General features: G+C 42.2%; 1 protein-coding gene across 1 annotated transcript; it reads left to right on the top strand.

The window, feature by feature from the left end:
• Window positions 1-522: 522 nt before the first annotated feature.
• On the top strand, window positions 523-18,885 carry LOC117140387 (transcription factor sem-2). The gene is made up of 7 exons (XM_033303254.1): window positions 523-1,297; window positions 5,586-6,394; window positions 6,478-6,641; window positions 12,918-12,984; window positions 13,043-13,170; window positions 15,090-15,184; window positions 17,705-18,885. The coding sequence occupies exons 2-7, from the start codon at window positions 5,712-5,714 to the stop codon at window positions 18,293-18,295; spliced, it is 1,728 nt and encodes a 575-aa protein (XP_033159145.1). The 5' UTR covers window positions 523-1,297; window positions 5,586-5,711; the 3' UTR covers window positions 18,296-18,885.
• Window positions 18,886-19,244: the final 359 nt, after the last annotated feature.

Raw genomic sequence — 19,244 nt, 5'->3', positions numbered from 1 at the left:
GGCCTAGTAGCTACTACGTTTGTCTCGCTCGCACGCCCACGCAACACCTGCTCTTGTTGAGCGCCCTGCCTCTGCGTTCTACATCCCTTTCTGTCTGACATTTTTCGTCTCTGTTGCTCTTGTGTTTTTTTTCCTGACGTCGCAGTTCTTGGATTTTTTTTATTTCTTCCTTCACGAAATGTCACCTGGTCGTTGTGCCTCTCTCTCACCAATACAACGATATTTTTGCTCTCATTTTTGAGTTTGTTGTGGATGTAGTTTCTTTATAAACAGGCTTATAAAAAACATTTAACAAACCAATAAGAAAGAAAGCTCTCGGAAAAAGTATTAATCTAGAGCGAGAGAGAACACAAGCTTTTGCAGAGAGGATTTGCTGAGTATGTGTGTGTGTGCTTGTGTGGAGCGATACTGTTACATAGCAGCTGTCTCACCGCCCCACCTGCCACGCCCCCCGCCCCATTCGGCGACTGAAAGACTCGTTTTTTGGCTCGTGTGTTTTTGAAGAGAGCGCGCGCCAAGTTTTTAGTTACGCGTCGGAACGGATCCGTTGAATAGCCGCCAAAGCGCGCTTAGATGCAGCAACAGCCAACTTGGCCAAGAAGAGCCGATCAGCCAACAGCTAGCGACGGTTTTAGCCCCCTCACAAGAAACGGCAAGAAATAACCGATATTCGCAAAAAAAAAAACAAAATACACAAGGAAAATACTAAAAACATAAACAAACTGTTCTCGGTAAATATCCCAAAGTAAAAGTGAATCCTAAACAAAGCAAACTTTTCTTCCCCAATTAACTAAATAATAAAACACAAACGAATTCCCAAAACAGTGCTCATATGATATCAACTTTCAACGCTCGTAAAGTGCTCATAGAAATCTAACAAAATACAAATCAAAATAAAGCAAAGCGATAAAGTTTTGAAATCCTAAGCTACTTATTTCTCTTGAAAACTTCAAATCAAACAAGCTTCATTCTTTGTGGCATCAAAGCATTGGATGCACTATAAGTATCTTATCAATGAATGGAAGCAAACAACACACGTCAACATAAACTAGTGATATCCATTGGAAAAGTGTTCGTCAAACAGATTCGGTTACGAAACAGCTCAAGATCATAAAAGTCAACAAATTCAACATTTTATGGCAGTTCGGAAAGTGGAATTCATAAGCGACAAAAACAAACCATAAACACATATTATCCAGATAATTCGGTAGTATATTCCGTATATATGCTGCCATCGAATATTTGATTCCAATCGCCGGAAAAGGGGAAATTCAAAGGAAATGCAGAACTCTTCGAGGTAACTTTATTTAAGCCAACACATTATGGATTATTTAATTAAATGCTTATTTGACATAGCTTATTGTATTATTTAGCATAGCTACATATAACCATTTACAAGTAACTCATATGATAATGTCTCAATCCATAAAACTCAGCATCAACCTTAAAATTGTTTTCCAAGTTAATTGAAATTGCTTCAAGTCAGAAGGCAGGTAAAAAATCAATTAAAAATCCCTTTAACAATTTAATTTAATTCACCGCCGTTCAGAACCCAATTTGAACAACTTTTCTTGACCATCAATTAGGTAAACACGGAAAGAGCTCCACATAATGATTCTGAGTGCGTCAGATACAAGGGGAATCAACAGATTTTATTGTTTGGATAATTTCAGGATTTTCCTCTTTTCATTTTCTGCGAAATCATTGTCGGAATCTTTATGCCCCACTCAAGGTGTGTTTACTTTTGCTTTCGATCTTCCACTTGAATTAAAGCAAGCTCGTTTTCTTTCTCCGAGGGGCATTCAAAGTTGTTTGGTTAACTTAATTTCGAACTATAAATGAAAACCGACTCATGGAATGTGAAAAGCCGCAATGAAAAGAGAGGCAAAAGACCCAGAGAATTTGAAATGACGCAATTAGAGCAAACAATAGTAGAAGAAATAGGGAAAAACAACGTATGTTTATTAATATATTTACACAAAATGTGACAACAATTGAATTTAATGTGACGCGCCCCCATCATATAGAAATCGACTTTGGACCAGCACACAAAAAACCCAATTGTGCAAACAGAGTTTTCTGAAATTATTTTGCGCACCAGATGTCAATCGAATATTTTTACGCCATTCTTTTGGCCATTGTGTTGGCTTTATAAATTTGCTCAAAAAACAGGCATAATCCAAAGAAGAGTTTGCAAGAATTCTAATTAATACCCGGTTGTATCAGCACACATATGGTTAACTGACTTTGTATCGGTTCGTTTTCTGTTCGATAGCCCTCGGCACAAAACTTGACACTAAACCTGGGGGGAGCAGGGTATGTGGTTATCGAGACAGTGCTACGTTTACGAGGCGATTGTTACGAGTGTGAAAGTTCTTAATTACAAACATTAGGGGGCCCAGCGGCTTAGGGCCCTGAGAAGATCCGATCCCAGCGGGCGGGCAAGACGACACTTTTGAATGGAGGGTCTGCTGGGACCGAAAACCCGGTGCGTATCCGCGATACATTTCAACACAAAGTGGAGACACTTAAAGCTCTACCTGTGTTGAAGACGAGGTGGAAGACTGCAGACCGCGAGACTCCTCTTCGCCGCTGAAGAATGAGCAGAAGAATCTGGCTGGGGGAGAGATCTCGGGCTCAGCATGTGGCTAAGCCGATCATAATTCTTGTTTGACACACCAACAAACGGATGAACAAATGAACGCGAAGCAGCAACAACACGGCCAACTTGGTCGGGGGATACGAGTGGGTCTATATGGCCCCCGAAACTCAAGTGGCCAGCGGGTTAATTTTACTCCTACTGCGATACGATTCGAAGTCCGAAACAGAAGAACGGCCTCAGCACTCGATTTCCATGAGAAAGAGTCGGACATAAGGTGCCTCTGGTGGGTTATCTATTAAGGCTACTAGATTAACACCCTGAGAAGACCCACGCTTTCGGGCTTAACGGTTACATTTCCGTTACAAATAAATATCGGAGCTGCATTTCGGTCTGCGTGGAGGTGCAGCGAATCAAAAGGAGGAGCTGGCATATTCACAGCAAATAAAAATATCTTGAGTGCAATTTGTGCACAGCTGGTGGTGCAACCGTCGAATCGGATGGTGGCCCTGTGGTGCAACTGATACTGCAACTGCAACACTGCACCACATCGGAACAAGTGTCAAGTTCACATAGTCATCCCCGTTTCTTGCCATTTCAATTACTTGAGTAATCTCAAAATTAAATTAGTTTGAAAATATAATTCCAAACATAGATACAACTTCATATCAATTGATATAAGCGTAGAGTTTTCAAAATATGAAATATAACGTATACCTTAAGTTATAGTGGAAGCACAAACATAATCAATTCATTTTTCTCTGTGTATTCTGCCAATTCGCAACATAAAAAGGAGGAGCAAAAATATGGAGAGCAACTTGACAACACAGAAATTTGTTTGCACTCCATAAGGATTACAAATATGCGTGTCCCTTTGCCAACCGCTCCCCGTTCCCAGCTCCCCTTTTTCTTTTAATATAAATTTCATGCTTAATACGCATGCTTGGGCAATTTTTACTTTAACACCAAGTGGAAATGCCCGGAAGCAGTACAGATGTCGCCTCGCATAGCCCAACGCAAGTTATTGACCACGTTGTGTTGCATGGCCAGAAATGCCAATGAACAGGGCCAAAAAGAGAGACTGCGGAATATGGCAGCAGAGAAAAAACAGTCGAATTGGACAGATAAAGATAAATGGTTTCCAACCACAGTTGGCCACTTCATAAACCCAAGGGTATTCCAAAATTATTGGGACTCACATAATGATTCAGAAATAGTTTTACATTTATGATTTATAAGTCTCAACAACTTTTTACTAGCTTTTTATGTAGTATAGGCTTTGAATCTTACAAAAAATTATATTTTTGAAATAATTCAAAAAGTCATTAGCTTTAATAAAAACAAGCATTATACATATACATTTTTCAATACGCATACGGGATCGCGCTTACCTCCTTAAGTAAACAATGAATGCTAAATGTATGCGCCTTAAAAAAATTCTTGGTGATTATTTCAAGAAGCTTAGCTATTTATAAAACAGATGATTTAAATATAAAGATCAAGAAATGTGTCAACGGCATTGTTACTTTTAGAAAATATACCTTTAGCACGTTTTAGTGATAAAAAATATTTTAATAATCCCAACTGAAAACAAGAACCACTTTATTTATCTTTTAATAAGAACGATTAAGTGTCTACCCTAATTAAAATGATTATCAATGAAGAGAATGAGAAACTTTAACTGGAAAGTGAATTAACCTGATAAGTTTTTACATGAATTTTAAAGGAAGCCAATTCAATTCATACTGCAAGCAGTCCACTCTAATTAGCTGACTAGCCACTCAAATATAATTATATTATGAATTATTCCTGTTTGCGTTCGCCAACAACTCGCAGACGTTTCCCTCCCCTACCTTGTGACCCCTCAGTGCTCATTGGGGCATTGTTAATCAATTAACTAATTGATTTCAGCTCTTAAAAGTATGTCGTCTGAGGCCCATTCTTCAGGGACAAAAAAAAAACAATGCCGCGTGGAGTCGTGGACTTCTGGGCCAAAAAACCTACTTGCGAGCCGCGCTGGCGGTTGCCACCTCAACTCGACCAGAATTGGACTCACTCCTTTTCTGCGCCCATTGTGTGGGCCAAATGTCAACCCTTAAAACCGACCGGGATGCACAATAACACAACAACAAATGAGACGACTACGACGACGTCGTCGTCCATCCTTTCCATTATGCGACGGGGCACTTGAAACCCATTTCTTTCCCATTTTACATTTTTGTGTACTCTATTTGCACCCGAGCCGCTTGTTTTGGACACGCTGGAATGAGCTGGTCATGTGTCGGTTCATAGGCTTCAATTCTGGGTCCTTTCGATACCACATGTGCGTGCATTATAAGCGGGATTTACGTGGACCACTTGATGCCCCAGCTCCTTCCGCAAAACGTGTTAAATACGGCATGGCAAGGGGAACGGGGAAAAGGGTCAAGAAGCCAGCGTCCGGCTAAACGCTTTCAATTTGTTTAATGGTCCCTTTCGGATTCGCATTCGGGCTCGGATTTCCTCGTCCTCCTCATAAGGATCTCGAGGACAATCGAGTGCGGGTGTGCCAGGGACATATGCCTCAACTGAGTGCGAATCCCCATTCTACATGCACATATATATGGCCTGCTATTTGGCTGGCATTATCCTCGGCAAATGTGTCATCTGCAGTGGATATTTGCATGGATTGGACGTTGGTCCTTATCTCGAGAAGTTTTGTTGCCCATTTTTTGGCTAGCAAGAGTTCCGAGCCATTAGGTCACCCAGGAGCTTAGACACATAAAAGGATATTATTTAGGGTATGAGGACACGTGATTTTATTAGGCAAACACAATTCAACAGGAAAATTCAATACGTAAAGTAACCTCAAAAAATATTAGTCCTACAAAAAATTCATATAAAAACATTTCGCTGTGAGGCATAACATTTATATTGTTGACTAATTAATTTATTAAGTGGTAGTATTTCGTTTATCACTAATACGTATCTGATCATTTCCTTTAAGCTCAACGCATCAAAATCTTCTCACCACCACCAGTTCCAGCACCAATAGTTCCAGCACCACCCAGTCCGCCCGCCGGCTCGAGGGCCACAGATTGAGGCGCCAAGGAAGCCCGACTCCATCTACGATATGATGGAACGTCTGTCCACGCACCTGTCGCTCACCGGCCTATCGCTAGCTCATCCCCTTCAAACTCACCTGGGTTCCGGCGGCGGAACGCACCACCTTGGTCAACTGGCGGCGGCGGTGCATCAGCAGCAACAGCAGCAGCAACAATCCGACCAGGGACTCGGCCACTCACACCACCTGCACGGCCAGCAGTTGTCGCTGAACCACCAGCATCACCATCCCCACCAGTCGCCACAGCATCAGCAGCAGCATCAGCACCATCCGTGCAGCAGCAACAGCAGCAACGGATCCCCCAACGGCTCCACCGGCCTGGGCCTGCATCCACATTCGGCGCTCCACCTGGCGCACCATCACTCGCAGCTGCATCAGCACCACCCGGCGGGTCAGCAGCAGCAGCACAGCCAGCCGCCGGTTTCCTCCTCCTCGACCTCGCACCACAGCCAGTCACAGGCGCTGAGCCACCAGACGCACAGCAACGGCAGCTCCCAGCTGGGTGGTGGTTCGGCCAGTGGCGCGGGATCAGTAGCCGGCGGTGCAGCCAACAGCCACCACAGTGCTCCAGCCTCCAGCAGCGTGATGGCGGCCGCAGCAGCCGCCCACCTGCACCACAACTCGCAGGCATCGCCCATCAGTAATCTGCACCAGAACATGGGCAGCCTCATGAACAGCGGCAGCAGCGCGAGGTGAGTCATTTCAAATGAACCAAATATTTTAAAATTATATTTATTTAATTTAATTCACACATTTCTGTCCTATTATCTTGCAGCGATGTCTTCTTCAGTCTGATGATCCAGAACACAACAAAGCGCCAAAACGAGGAGCACATAAAACGTCCAATGAACGCTTTCATGGTCTGGTCCAGACTTCAGCGGCGCAAGATAGCTCAGGATAATCCTAAGATGCACAATTCAGAGATATCCAAAAGGCTGGGTATGTTTTCAAAGATCGGTGTTATATATACACATTACTGTAAATATGACTTTATATCAAAATGTACATATTCTTGGGCTTTTGGATTGGTGGCTTCAAATAGAACGCCTTTAGCACGGTTTCAGAAATGTTTGCCACCATGAGTGCCTCAATTGCCCCTTCAAGCTGTTATTTCCAGAACAAACAAACTATTTAAGTCCCAACCAAGCTCACTTAAGCTTCTCTTTTTGTGTGTTTTGTGTAACGCAAGCCACGAAAGCCTCGGTTATCTGGTGGCAACGTTTCTTTCGAAATGTGTATAATCTGCGGACAAAGGATGGGGCAATACAAAACGAAATTAAAATGCGGCACACGACCTGCCAATCTCGCGCACCCACTCACTCCTCCCAATCTGCAGCTCCATCTCTGTCTTACGCTTATGCAAGTTAAACTAATCAACGTAATACCCTACTGTACAATGGCAATGACAAACCAAAAACACCCGCCACTCAACGCAACTGTCAAAAGTGACAAGCGGCTGTCAAACAATGAGCAGGAAGAGCAGCCCAGGAAGCTGTTGATTACGCTCGAAGAAGGGGTTTGGTCTTGGGATCGACCTTGCCCGCAGAGCACCACCCACCCGATTAAGTTTGATTCGCCAAATCACGGCCGGCTTTGTCTCTCACCCGCTTAACTAGTTGCAAAGTTAAGTAGTTTATTTTTGGGAGGGCTCAGAGCGTCGCCAGATAATCCCACGCAAGTCTTATCGGATCTTTGGGTCTGAGATCTTTTGGGCGTGCAGTTTTCGAGCTCGCACACTGAAAAAAAAGTTTAATAATATTTAAAAAGGTCTTGAAAAATTAAATGATGATATAATGTTAAGAAAAACCATTTAATTAGTGCACATTTCATTTCGTTATAATTATTGGAATTTGAAAATTATGTTCGAATAAATCGAACATAAAAATGTTCATTATATATAGATTTTTTGATCGATAAAGTCCTAAATCGTTTTCTCTCTGCATTCGGCGTAGTAAATTCAATTTCAATCCAAGTTGCAAACACTCGACACGTGGCAGCTGACAGCCAAGTTCTTTAGCATAACAATGCCACTTCTTAGGACTACCTTTTCGATCAGCTCATGCATATTGGATGAGAGTCCTATTTTATAGATTGGGTAGCCCGACTAATCAGTAGCTGCTGTCATAACAGTGATAACAAAAAAAAATCAAATTCAAAACCCAACTGGAAACCAAAAGACAAACTCATCTTGGCCAGTATCGATCTGAACTTTGAGGATTTGGCTGGCGTTTTGTGCAATTTTTTAATAATACTCACCGGGGTTTCCCCTGGGTAAGCAATCCATCCAGAGCTCCCCCAGTCAAGCACTCGTTAAATGACTTTTTCTTGCATTTTTATTTAGCCATTGTTGGCGTGGAAACAAAGGCAAATTAAATGCGACTCACTTGCCATCCAGTTGAGCGAACCAAAGAGCAAAAACAGGCAAACTCATTGCATCTGAAGGATGCGAAGGATAAAAAAGGGGTTTCTCTGCTCCTGGGGGCTGTTTTTCGCCCAACTCCCTTGAGCACCCCGTTCTCCTTATAAGCCATCCAGTATTGTACATCCATTTAGCGTTCTCTTCCAATGCCAAGAGTTCAAGTAAACATATCGATGGGATCCAGCAATCTTAAATACAATTTAGAAGCAAACTTGAACTTCGAATTATTTTCTTTCGATTTTTTTCCAGCGCCGTTGTTGTTGATATTGTCGAGCTGAAAGCTTTTGTTCGCCTTTCACATTTTCCTTTTTAGTCCGCTTTTTGGCAAATCCATTATGCGAATTGACAGCTCCTCTCGCTCGTCCTCTCTTTTTCAGTAATATTTGCTGTCAGTTGCAGTCTTTGTTAAGTTTGTTTAGAGCGGGTGGAATATCGAGGGGGCGGTGGAGGGGCAGGAGCTTGGAAAAATCTTTTGTGGCAAAGGTGGAACTGGGACAGAGTGAGCCCAAACTGAACTGTCAGCCACCTGGTTGATAGAAAGTATGACCGCGAGACCAAGGATTGTCCTTTACATGCTATGTATTAAACCATTTCGGGTTTTCTTTTCAGGAATAAATATTTTCTTTTAACTTGTAAAAGAAATTGTGTTTTTGGCAAGCTAAATCCAGTCTTGGAAAACCAATTTTTGTAACATTTTAAAATAGAACTATTACATTGAAATAGAAAAGTGGTTTTACTCACCTTTTATTGAGACATTATTATTTATGAAACGATTCGAACAACGGGCTTAGTGTCAATCGCATTAAATTTGCATTATTTTACGAGTGTCTTCTTAAAAGTCGTTTAAAGAGTTGGAAATTAGTTAGTTATATAAATATTCATTTATGCCAGTTATAACTGTACTTATCACTTCATCTATCCCTTTTATAATCTGAAGGACAATTTTCCAAACTTTAATTACACCACAAGCGAACAAAAACGATTTATTTAAATAAACAATGCAAACAAAATGAAAATGAGAGAAAAGGAACAGGGGTCTATAAAAAGGAAAGCAAAAGCAGGCATTTGCCACATTTACACAAAATGTCAAAGTTTTTTGCACTTGAAAAAGTTAAGCCAACATTCAATTAAATGAATAATTCAACAACAACAACAACGACAAAGGCCACGCTCATTATGAGGAATTGCCAAACAGAAAAAGCACAAAAAGGCACAAGATGATGGCCGAGGAAGAGGAGGAAAAATAACTGTGGCATAAACAAAGGCGCCACAAAAAATGGCGGCGCGAAAGCTACTTTTTCACCACAGTGCGATAGAGATGGTCCGAGTGCGACAGAAAGAGATGGGGCGTGCGTGTGCGAGCGAGAGGGCCCCATACACCGGCTACAGTGGAGTGGCTCTTCAGCTTCAGACGCCGTCGCCGCTGGCGTTGCCATTTATTTTATACGCCAAACAAAAAACAAAAAAGGCCCACAAAAGGCTGGAAAAAATTTTATATATGAGTGGGTAAAATAAAATAGAATAAAATAAAATAAAAGTGAATGTTATAGAAAACAATTCAGAACTGCGCGTGGGCTTAATTGAAATTGTAACTGTCATTAATTACTGTCTGGAAATTTGAATTACCAACAACCAGAGCGGTGGCACAAACAAAAGGCGACAGCAGCAACAACAACACCGCTCATGCCTTTCGTGGAAAAGTCTTTCCATTCGTGTTTTGTATATTCGCAAATAATTGAAAAACCTGTCGATTCGACAATGTTCTTTATTTTTAATCAAAGCTACTGCCTCTCCAGCGGGAATATTTAATAATGGCAGACAAAGCTGGAGGAGAGTTGGATGAATGAGCCGTTAGACCCGGCGGAACAAAAGGCCCAAGGAGCAGGAACAGGCACAGGAAAAAAGCAAACAATCACAAAAGGTCGAACTCAAGCCTTTTCCCACCCCCACGATCACCTTTTGTTGCTTAATAAAATGCGAACAATTGATTAGTTTGCAATTGGAAAAAGCTTTCGAGGAGGCGTTTACGTGGGCGGCAGGCCGTTGGGTGGGCGTGAAGGTTACGACGCTGCCTGCCAGTTGCATCTGACAGGTGGGAGACGAGTGTTTAATGGGTGGAAACAAAAAATTCACGGAGATTTTAAGAAATTGTAAACAAAGCTTACTCATTAGATAAGGGGTGTATCATGACAATACCGTGGAAAATTGCTTGGTACTTTCTGATCATCTTAGTCGACCTACTGGATCTACCCTTCACTAACAGAATTTCACAATAGACATTATCTTCATATAGGTGAAGATCACTTTATGTATTGAACACCTTTTAAGTATGCTACGAATTTCACGATGTGATTTTAATATATTCCAAGCTGATATTACAAGAATATAGAGATACAAAGTTGTTTACAGGTTTGGGTGATCAATATGTATTCCATCGAAAACTTGAGCACAAATGTCTTCAAATTGTAGCCCTTCGATCTGCAGATTAAACCAGCTTTGAAAAACAATATATTGTTTAGGTCCCTGTGTGAGAAGTTTTTTTCCTTACTCACTAGTAGTCCAGTCAGAACTTGGGACTTATTCTCACGATTCTCCCAACAAAGAAAGAGCAAATAAGCCAGATTTCGAGTGGCCAAGCGGAGTGCAAAGAAAATGGAGAAAACTCCCAACGCTCCAACTAAAGCCATTAAACTGCTGGGCAAACAAGTTAATCTGTGGTCGCGTTATGAGTGGGGACCCCATCCTAACCCACCAGCAGAAGAGAAGCTAAGTAATCCCATAAGTAGCCCGATTGTCCGGGTGAGTGGAAAGTGTAACTGCAGACCCCAAAAAGAAGAATCCACAAAAACTGGAAACTGCAACTGGTGATGGTCAAATATTTGCTCTGTGGGTTAGGCGAACGAAACGTGCAACGTTTCCAGGCCGGAAAAACTTGTTAATTGTAACAGAAAGAGTCTCGGAAATATCTCGCAACTGCCAACTGCTGGCTTGTTTTTCGTATCAATTATTAAGCTGGTCAGCCAGCCGGTGAGGAGAAAATTCTCGGACTGCCTTGCAGTGCTAGAGTGCTGAAGTGCCGGAGTGCTCTGTTTGGCCAAGGGGCGCCAACATCATAGACATTGGGCAAACATAGACATTGTCATTGTCATCCTTTTGTGGGTCTAGTTTATTCAACTGCTCAACTTGTATCTACAAGTATGCCCCCATCTATGTCCACCGGCTGCTGGTCTTGTTTATTATTATGTCCAGGGCGCCTTTGCACCACCTCTCTTCCCACATCCACATCCACAGCCCCCCGACAATCCATTCTCTCGAAGGTGTCGTCCGCAGAAGGAGAGTTGCTCATTTGATGGCCAGTTGGGCCCTTGGCACTGTCAATGTATCTATAAATTAGTATTTTACCATTATGAGTGGGTGTAGGTGGGATGGGGAGTGGGAGTATGGAGTTTCGGGAGGCCTTTCAGCCTTTGTATTGGCCTTATTGTTATAGTTTTCGTTGCCTGTGTGGGCCTCAGTCCAAGTCTGGCTCTGACACTCGATTCGTTTCCTCCTCGACCAAGAAGAGACTTCCAGTTGGCCCTGTCATCGTTGTCTGTCATAACAATGCCTCCGGTGTGTTAGTGACTGGCTTTGTGGCCAAGTGTGTATGTGACATTATTCTGGCTTTGTGTCCGCATGACAAGCCACTAAAATTACACGTTATATGATAACTAATTAGCGACTTGCCCCCCACACACACCAAGCGATTCCCAACCAATTTATCAACTAATTCACTTACAATATGTCAACATTTTCTTCGGTTTTCTTTGCTGATTACGGAATTACAATAGTCTACTTGGGACCCTATTATGTGATAAATAAGAGGCTTGGAATATACCTTCTATGTGTTGCAAACATTTTTTAAAAAAGATGCCAAATTAATTTGTATTGAAATGACGAAATGAAATCAAGAACTTTAAAAAGGTGCATAATTTCCGTTAATTAATAATTGCAAGTCCACAACATTACTATCTAGTAACTCTGCAGAAATGGTTACGATGCTCAGCCAACCAAATTCAGAATCATCTTTAAACGCTCCAACTCGTTAACTGGTTTGAAGGTCCTTGTTATTGTGAAAACTCCAGTACTGCCGAGCTCATCGACTCTTTCTCTCCTTGACACCATGTCCCCTCATCAGACGTCATATGACACATGTCATTATAACGTTTTACATTAACTTAAAAACATTTGCAATTTCCAAACACACAATGGACGAACCAGAGCCAGAATGGAAGACCTGGTTCCCCGAAAGCAACCCCATGTGCCACTTATAGGATGTGTCCTTATAGTATGTGTCCTTGTGCTTGTGTACCACCGCACATTCAAAGTATCTGTGTGGCACGTGTATCTGTGTGGGAGTACCTTGTACACATCCTGGCCAACGCCCTCAAGAACGTTCCTATGTTTCTCCTGCGACCCCTACCCGAAATTAGAACCTGAAACCACCTGCTGGGGTAAGCACGGAACTCGTCTGGATCGAAAAGGGGAACCCCGAACAATGGCGGGTCAGAAAGAGACGGATAGTGGACTGCAGAGTGAGACAACAGACAACCACTGACAACGACATTGTTTGCTGTTATCCTTCGTGCACAGACAAGACAAGTTTTTGGGGGATCGGGTGGTGACCCCGACCAAACATTATGTTTATGTGCGACAGCTTTTCTAGAGTGCACTCCAATTGTTGTAGCCAGATTTTCGACAAGAGCTTCAAGAGCAAATGTATCTAATGGATTAACGAGAATTATTTCAATTTCTAGGTGCCGAGTGGAAGTTGCTCACCGAGGAGGAGAAGCGTCCGTTCATCGATGAGGCCAAACGATTGAGGTGAGCTTGTTCTGGATTATACATCTGGATTACTAACTCAGGAATTACTTTTCGATAGGGCCATGCACATGAAGGAGCATCCGGACTATAAATACAGACCGCGTCGAAAGCCAAAAGCCCTGAGACGCGATGGCTATCCTTATCCAATGCCATATCCATCTGTGCCCGTGGAGGCGTTAAGAGCGGGTGAGTTACCACGCATTAAAATTATCAATTAAATTATATGAAACTCGCTTTTCCCCCAAAACCCACAAATCGCTTTAAGAAAACTCTATTCATAGTTGAAAAACCCGCGAATTATGTCAAAAACTACCGCAATAAGAGCCCCTGAAAATCCATAAAGCAAAGCGCTCTAGGCATAATAATAAGTGAGTAATATGCAAACTAGCGGCTGAAGCACAAGACAAATGCAAATTTGACACGAAATAAATAGGATTTGGGGGTAAGAGTCAATGGAAAACTATCCCCCCAATCCTTTATAACCGCAATATGGGACCACCACCCATCTGGCTGACAAACTGTGAAGTCATCATCCTGGCTTAGCAACTCATTCGAGTGACTGGAGAGGATCGGGGAGAAGAAAAAACAGACAGACAGTCAGGGAAGAGCCATGTGACATGAGCCATAAGCAGGAGCATAAGTTTCCATTCATGATTTTCTATGGTCATGAAACGGGGAGTGGAAGTGGGTGGGTTGTATGTAGTTTTGGCCGCTGGTTGGAGGTTTTAAATTAGCATTTGTCACGTTTTTTGTCTTTCACCCCGAGCAGTTGTTATCCCGGTCATGAGCCTGGGCCCTCAATTTAACGCAAGTTTTCTCGGTTTAAGTTAGTCCCAAGTCCTTCGCCTTTCCCCTTCGCGTGGCTGGATGATTTATGCCCGGCGGAAATGATAATAAAAATGCTAGGAAATGCGTAATAAATAAAGCGAATTAGTCTATTTAGTTGGCTCGTGGCTTCCCCATCAGTGCACTTTGTGTAAAGAAATGGATTTGGAAAGCGGAAAGTGCAGTCAACTGTGGAATTACTTTAACATAAGTATATCTGAGGAATTTGTGTAAAGAATTAATAAAATCTACATATAGGTATATACCAAAATACATGAAATTTGATTTGTTTTTGCCTTCTTAAGACAATTATTCTTACCGCTTCTATAAAATTCCAAGCAACAGAGCTTCCGTTTGTTTACTGCAACCGGTCATTACAAAAAGATCGAGAACAATGGATCAACAACCTAATCCGCTATTATCATAATAACAATGATGATGGCATCGAAAACCGTCGCTACTTGAAATCGCCAAAGAGTTGAAAAGAAAGAAATCTTTCAGATAAATACATTGTGTTTCTTGCGGTTGATGGAAACTTTGTTGTCTAAGCGAATTTAATTGCTCAGTGGAAGATCCCAATTCGGCTGGACTCTCAATCAAATCCATAGCGCCATCAATGAAATAAATGCTGAAGACTTTCAATAAGCGGCGCCTGTAATTATCAACTTGGCCACAAAAGGCCAGAAGAGCAGATGGACGACTACCGTTTAGGGCAATTGATAATGACTTCTAGGCATCTCAACTACCAGATACGTAGATACTCGCTCTCTACGGATCTGACACACTCATTTCCAAGTGAAATAGCTGATTCAGCGCCCAATTAAACGGCGATGGCGACCCCGAAAGAAAAATTATTATTTAAACGAAATGAAAGAGTTGACCGAACAAAGAACGCAAATATTTCGAGTGGCAATTATTTTAAACACACACCATGGCAACCTCAAACTGAGCCGAAACGAAGCTGCATTTTAAGACCAAGTCAAGATGTACAGTGGTTTGAGATTCAGTTTATATTGTGGTTAATGAATATTAACCGAATATTTGGAAATAAGTATAAGAAAGTATAACAAGTATACTATAAGAAATAATATTCTAGATATATTAATTTATTGATTTAAGTTGATATGTGTAGTAATATACTTAACACCTTTAATAATTGCCTATGCCACTGTGGTTGCATCGCGGTGATAATTGATGAAACCCTTTTTCCTTGACCCCTTCCCATCCATAACGCCACTGAAAACTGAATTCATCTACGATGTTGTTCGCTTCACTTGCAGGCATAACGCCCGGTTACTTTGCGCCCGGTCCCACAGCGGCTGCCTATCACCTGGGCAGCCATCTCGGCCAGACATCGACGCCAACCACGACGCAGGTGAGTCCCGCTGCCCAACACTCTTTCCACCTTGCCCAGTCCACCCTTCGACCCCTTCTCCACGGGCCTCAAGTGCCACCGTGTCCATCAAAACGGCTGAACGGTAGCGGAGACCAATTACAGACATATATATAGTGTGTGCACATGGGCGGAGGTTACTGCGGGGTTGCCTTAATAACATAATTACAAACTCCTACGGAAGACGCCCACTTTAAAAGCGGAAAACACGCCGTGCGATGCACCGAGAGAAATAAGATAAATAAGAAGGTTTATTTGGAGAAAAATGGAAAACACAATCATCTTAAAAGGATTAAGTTAGAAAACATTACTTATTTCATATAATTGGTCACTTTATTTGATATATTATTTACTATTAATCAAACAAGTTATAGAAATGCAGTATAGATCCCAACTTCCTTACTTCCTATACTATTGGAATTTAGTGTTAGAAGATTTGAGTAACTAGATTAGTTTAACAAAGAACAAAAATGATTTAGAAAGCCATAACATATTTTTCTCGGTGCATCTGTGACTAGGCAGGCGAAAAAGCGGTAGATCCTGGCCCAATTGAGTTTTCTGACATGTCATGCCAAAGGATTTGGCCTGCAAGTTGTCATTACATGTTTAGCGGTTCCAGGGAGTGTGGTTTCCCCCTCTCCAACCAGATCGAGTTGATAAACAAGGGCAGGCATGCCCTCAAAAACAAACAAACGCAGACAGGTGGGACGTGTGATCGGGAATCGAAATGTCCTCAAAAGTGGAACAGCTGCCCCGAGGAAAGCTGCAAGGAATCCCGAGAATGGTTGAGCTATAGCCAAAGTTCGGGCCTTTGTTCCTCCATCAGGTGGTCAGCTACCCATGCCCAACTTCAATTGATTAACAAAGCCCATTAAAAGCCATGACTCTCGGTTAGCGACCATTGTCCATTCTCTTCAGGGGCATGTAATTCTCGGGGCGATGCCTATTTCAATCCGTGATTGATGTGGCGTTGCAGATGCGGTGCGGGTGTTGAAGGTCTGGCATTACCATTTGCTGGATAATAACACACATCGCTCCTCCGCCATAATAATAGACTAAGTTTAAGCCAAACAAATCTCGATTTTGAGTGATGGAATGAAGGAGCATTGGTGTCCGCGGGAAAATTGCATAGTGGGCGGGGCTCAAAACCTCTGACATGGCAAATTGCTGACAGCATTCCTGGTTATATTTCAGAGATGAGAAGTCTTCCATCGGCGTTAAGCTTTCATCATTGAGCACTTAGTTTAGTTGAAAACTAAAATCAGTAGAAAACTAAAATTTATATATATTTATTTATATTTTAATATGGAAGCAAGAAATTTAGTCTTATTCTATTCATATTACACAAATATTTTATCAGTCTAGAATTTTTGAACAAAAATCTTTGGGGGATATGTTTTTTCTTTTTTGAATTGGGCACCAGATGGAGATTTCGAACAGGTAGTCTTCCGCGTACTTCTATTAATTGATCGTTTAAAATCCACTTAAAAAACACATTGTTTACACAGCTGCTGTAGAATTCCTGACTAAACACTAAACTGTCATCCTGACCCACCTGCCCTAAAGAACCACGTTGCGTAACCCACTCGGGCAACAAGGGGTTTTAAACCAATTAACTGGCACACGGATAAGTAACCGGAGCCTTCACCCAACAAGACAAACAGAATATCCACTCGTTAATGCGATGGATCAAAATATTTACGAATCCACACTAATTCCCAATTGGGTGCAAATCAAATCAAATTGTAATCCAAAACGCTCTCGGCACCAGAGACAAGCCAAAAACGAGGGAATCGAGGATTGGGGAGGCCAGGATGACGAGGAGGATGGTGATGATGATGTGTTAACAACATAATTATAGCCCAGAGCCAAGTGTTTGGTTCGGTTTGAAAAAGGGGAGCGCAGTGCACAACCCCTCGGCCAGCAGCAACCACTCAAAACAAAACGGAAATGAAGCAAAACAACCCTCTGATGTGCTTAGTACCCGTTAACATTCACATTCACATTCACATTTTCATTCCCATTGCGACAATCTCCCATCAACCAGAAGAACTGGCAACTGGTGTAGCAATGAAAAACGTATTGCAAATCAAATAAAATTAAATTGAGACCGTTTCGGTTTGCAGTATGGGGGAGGCGCAGCTGGGGTTGTTTTCCGCCTTAGCCACAATTAGTTGGTCAAATAAAGCCGCAAAAGTGTTAAGCAATTTGCACTAATCAGAAGGTTAAGCACTCCAGGTTTCTGCGGTTGATTTCGCTCAAATTAAGTGGCATCGTTGGAGGAGATCAGGGGCTAAGGTTATGGTTTCCATGGCACCCTTAGATGTTATTCAATAAGAATCAGTTACCTGTTATCTGTTATTGATTTTCGAAGTTTAAAGATTTTTTGCTTGCTTACATAGAACATTCATTGTAACATTCATTCATATTCATTCATTGAACATTCATTCATATTCATTACAAATCCAGCTAAATATCCATGTCCTTGCCCCTCATTCACAGGCCACCCTCTCCGGACAGATGGACAAGTTCGCCCTGGAGCGCAGCTCCTATCTGAGCAACTCCTCGCAGGCGAGTGCCTACAGCGCCTACTTGGACCCCAGTGTGCTGACCAAGGCGTATTTCGACTCCAAGATGTACCAGGATCGGGCGGCCAACTATGCCTTCGACATATCCAAGATTTATGGTGCCCAGCAACATGCAGCAGCCCACCACCAGCAGCAACAGCAGCAGCAGCAGCAACAGCAACAACAGCAGCAGCAGCAACAGTTGCTGCTCAGTGGAGGAGGGGGCAGTGGCGGGGGCGGCAGTGCCAGCTCGCACAACAACAACAGCAGCAGTGGGCTGGATGACCGCGATGCCACGCCCCAATTGGATGCGGTGGAGTCCAAGCCGCATCTGCATTCGCCCAGCGATGTGGGTCTGGACTACGCTCAATATGCCCAGCAGTATGGCGGTCAATTGGCATCGGCAGCGGCAGTGGGTGGTGTAGTGGGTGGTGGGGCAGCAGGAGCTGCCGGGGGCTCGGCGGGCGGTGGAAGTGGTGGCGCCACCGCCGCGGACTTTCGGCGACCGCTAACGGTGATCTTCTGACCACCATCTTCCAATGGCAGCGAGGAGTTGAACTTGTCCATGACCTAGGAACAAGAAAGGGGATCGCTTCTTTTCCGTTCGCAATTCTGATTGGGTTTATTCGAAAGTTTCCCGAAAGTTTTTAATATTTCTCTTTTTCTTTAAAAGAAATCAGCTATTCAGTTTATTATTAGAGAAACTTTAAGCGATTTTTGAGATCAGAATTTGCTACGCGAAACGAATTGAAAAATCCCCAAAAGGATATAACGAAAAGGGTAACACGAATATAACCGAAAATGCGAGATTAAAGTTAAACGTAGCCAACATTTACATTTAAGTCTCCAGTTGTAAACTATACTTAAGCTTTGTTAAAATAGAGCAAGCAGGAAAATGGAGAAGTGACCGAGAGATAGGTAATGAAAATCGGTTCAGAGAGGCAAAATCACTTAGGAAAAACAAGGAGAAAATTTCAACAAATTGAAACAACAACGAGCGGTGCAATTTTTTATGTTTTAAACGCAGATCGAAGTGCATAGCATAAATTTAAAATTAAATTTAAATGTATTTAAATTCTACACTAAACACACACAAAACAAAGCAAAATACACACAAAATATATACATCAGAAACCAGAAAAAATAAAAAATTCAAAAAATAAAAGACGCATTGTCATCAGCAACAAAATGTGTAGTTTTTCAAATGGGGTATGAGTGTTTTTCAATTAAATTAAATGTTTCTAGATTTACTATACCACTACACCCGAGTATATTGGTAATTAAATTGAATTGCAGTCTTAATTTCAATTAAATAATTGCGGACAGACTAATCCAATATAATTGTTATCCACATTGCGTGTGGGCGAAAAGGGGTGGCAGGCAAAAGTCAAGAGCGCTAAACGCCTCCTAATGACGGCAACTTCTGGCCAATCAGGTTGACAAAATGCAGCCGAGCAAACTGAATTGCTCAAGCA

This window comes from Drosophila mauritiana, chromosome 3L (genome assembly GCF_004382145.1).
Source record: "Drosophila mauritiana strain mau12 chromosome 3L, ASM438214v1, whole genome shotgun sequence".
NCBI classification, from domain to species: domain Eukaryota; kingdom Metazoa; phylum Arthropoda; class Insecta; order Diptera; family Drosophilidae; genus Drosophila; species Drosophila mauritiana.
Note: the sequence above shows the minus strand (reverse complement) of the source record. Positions and strands in the feature narration are given on the sequence as shown.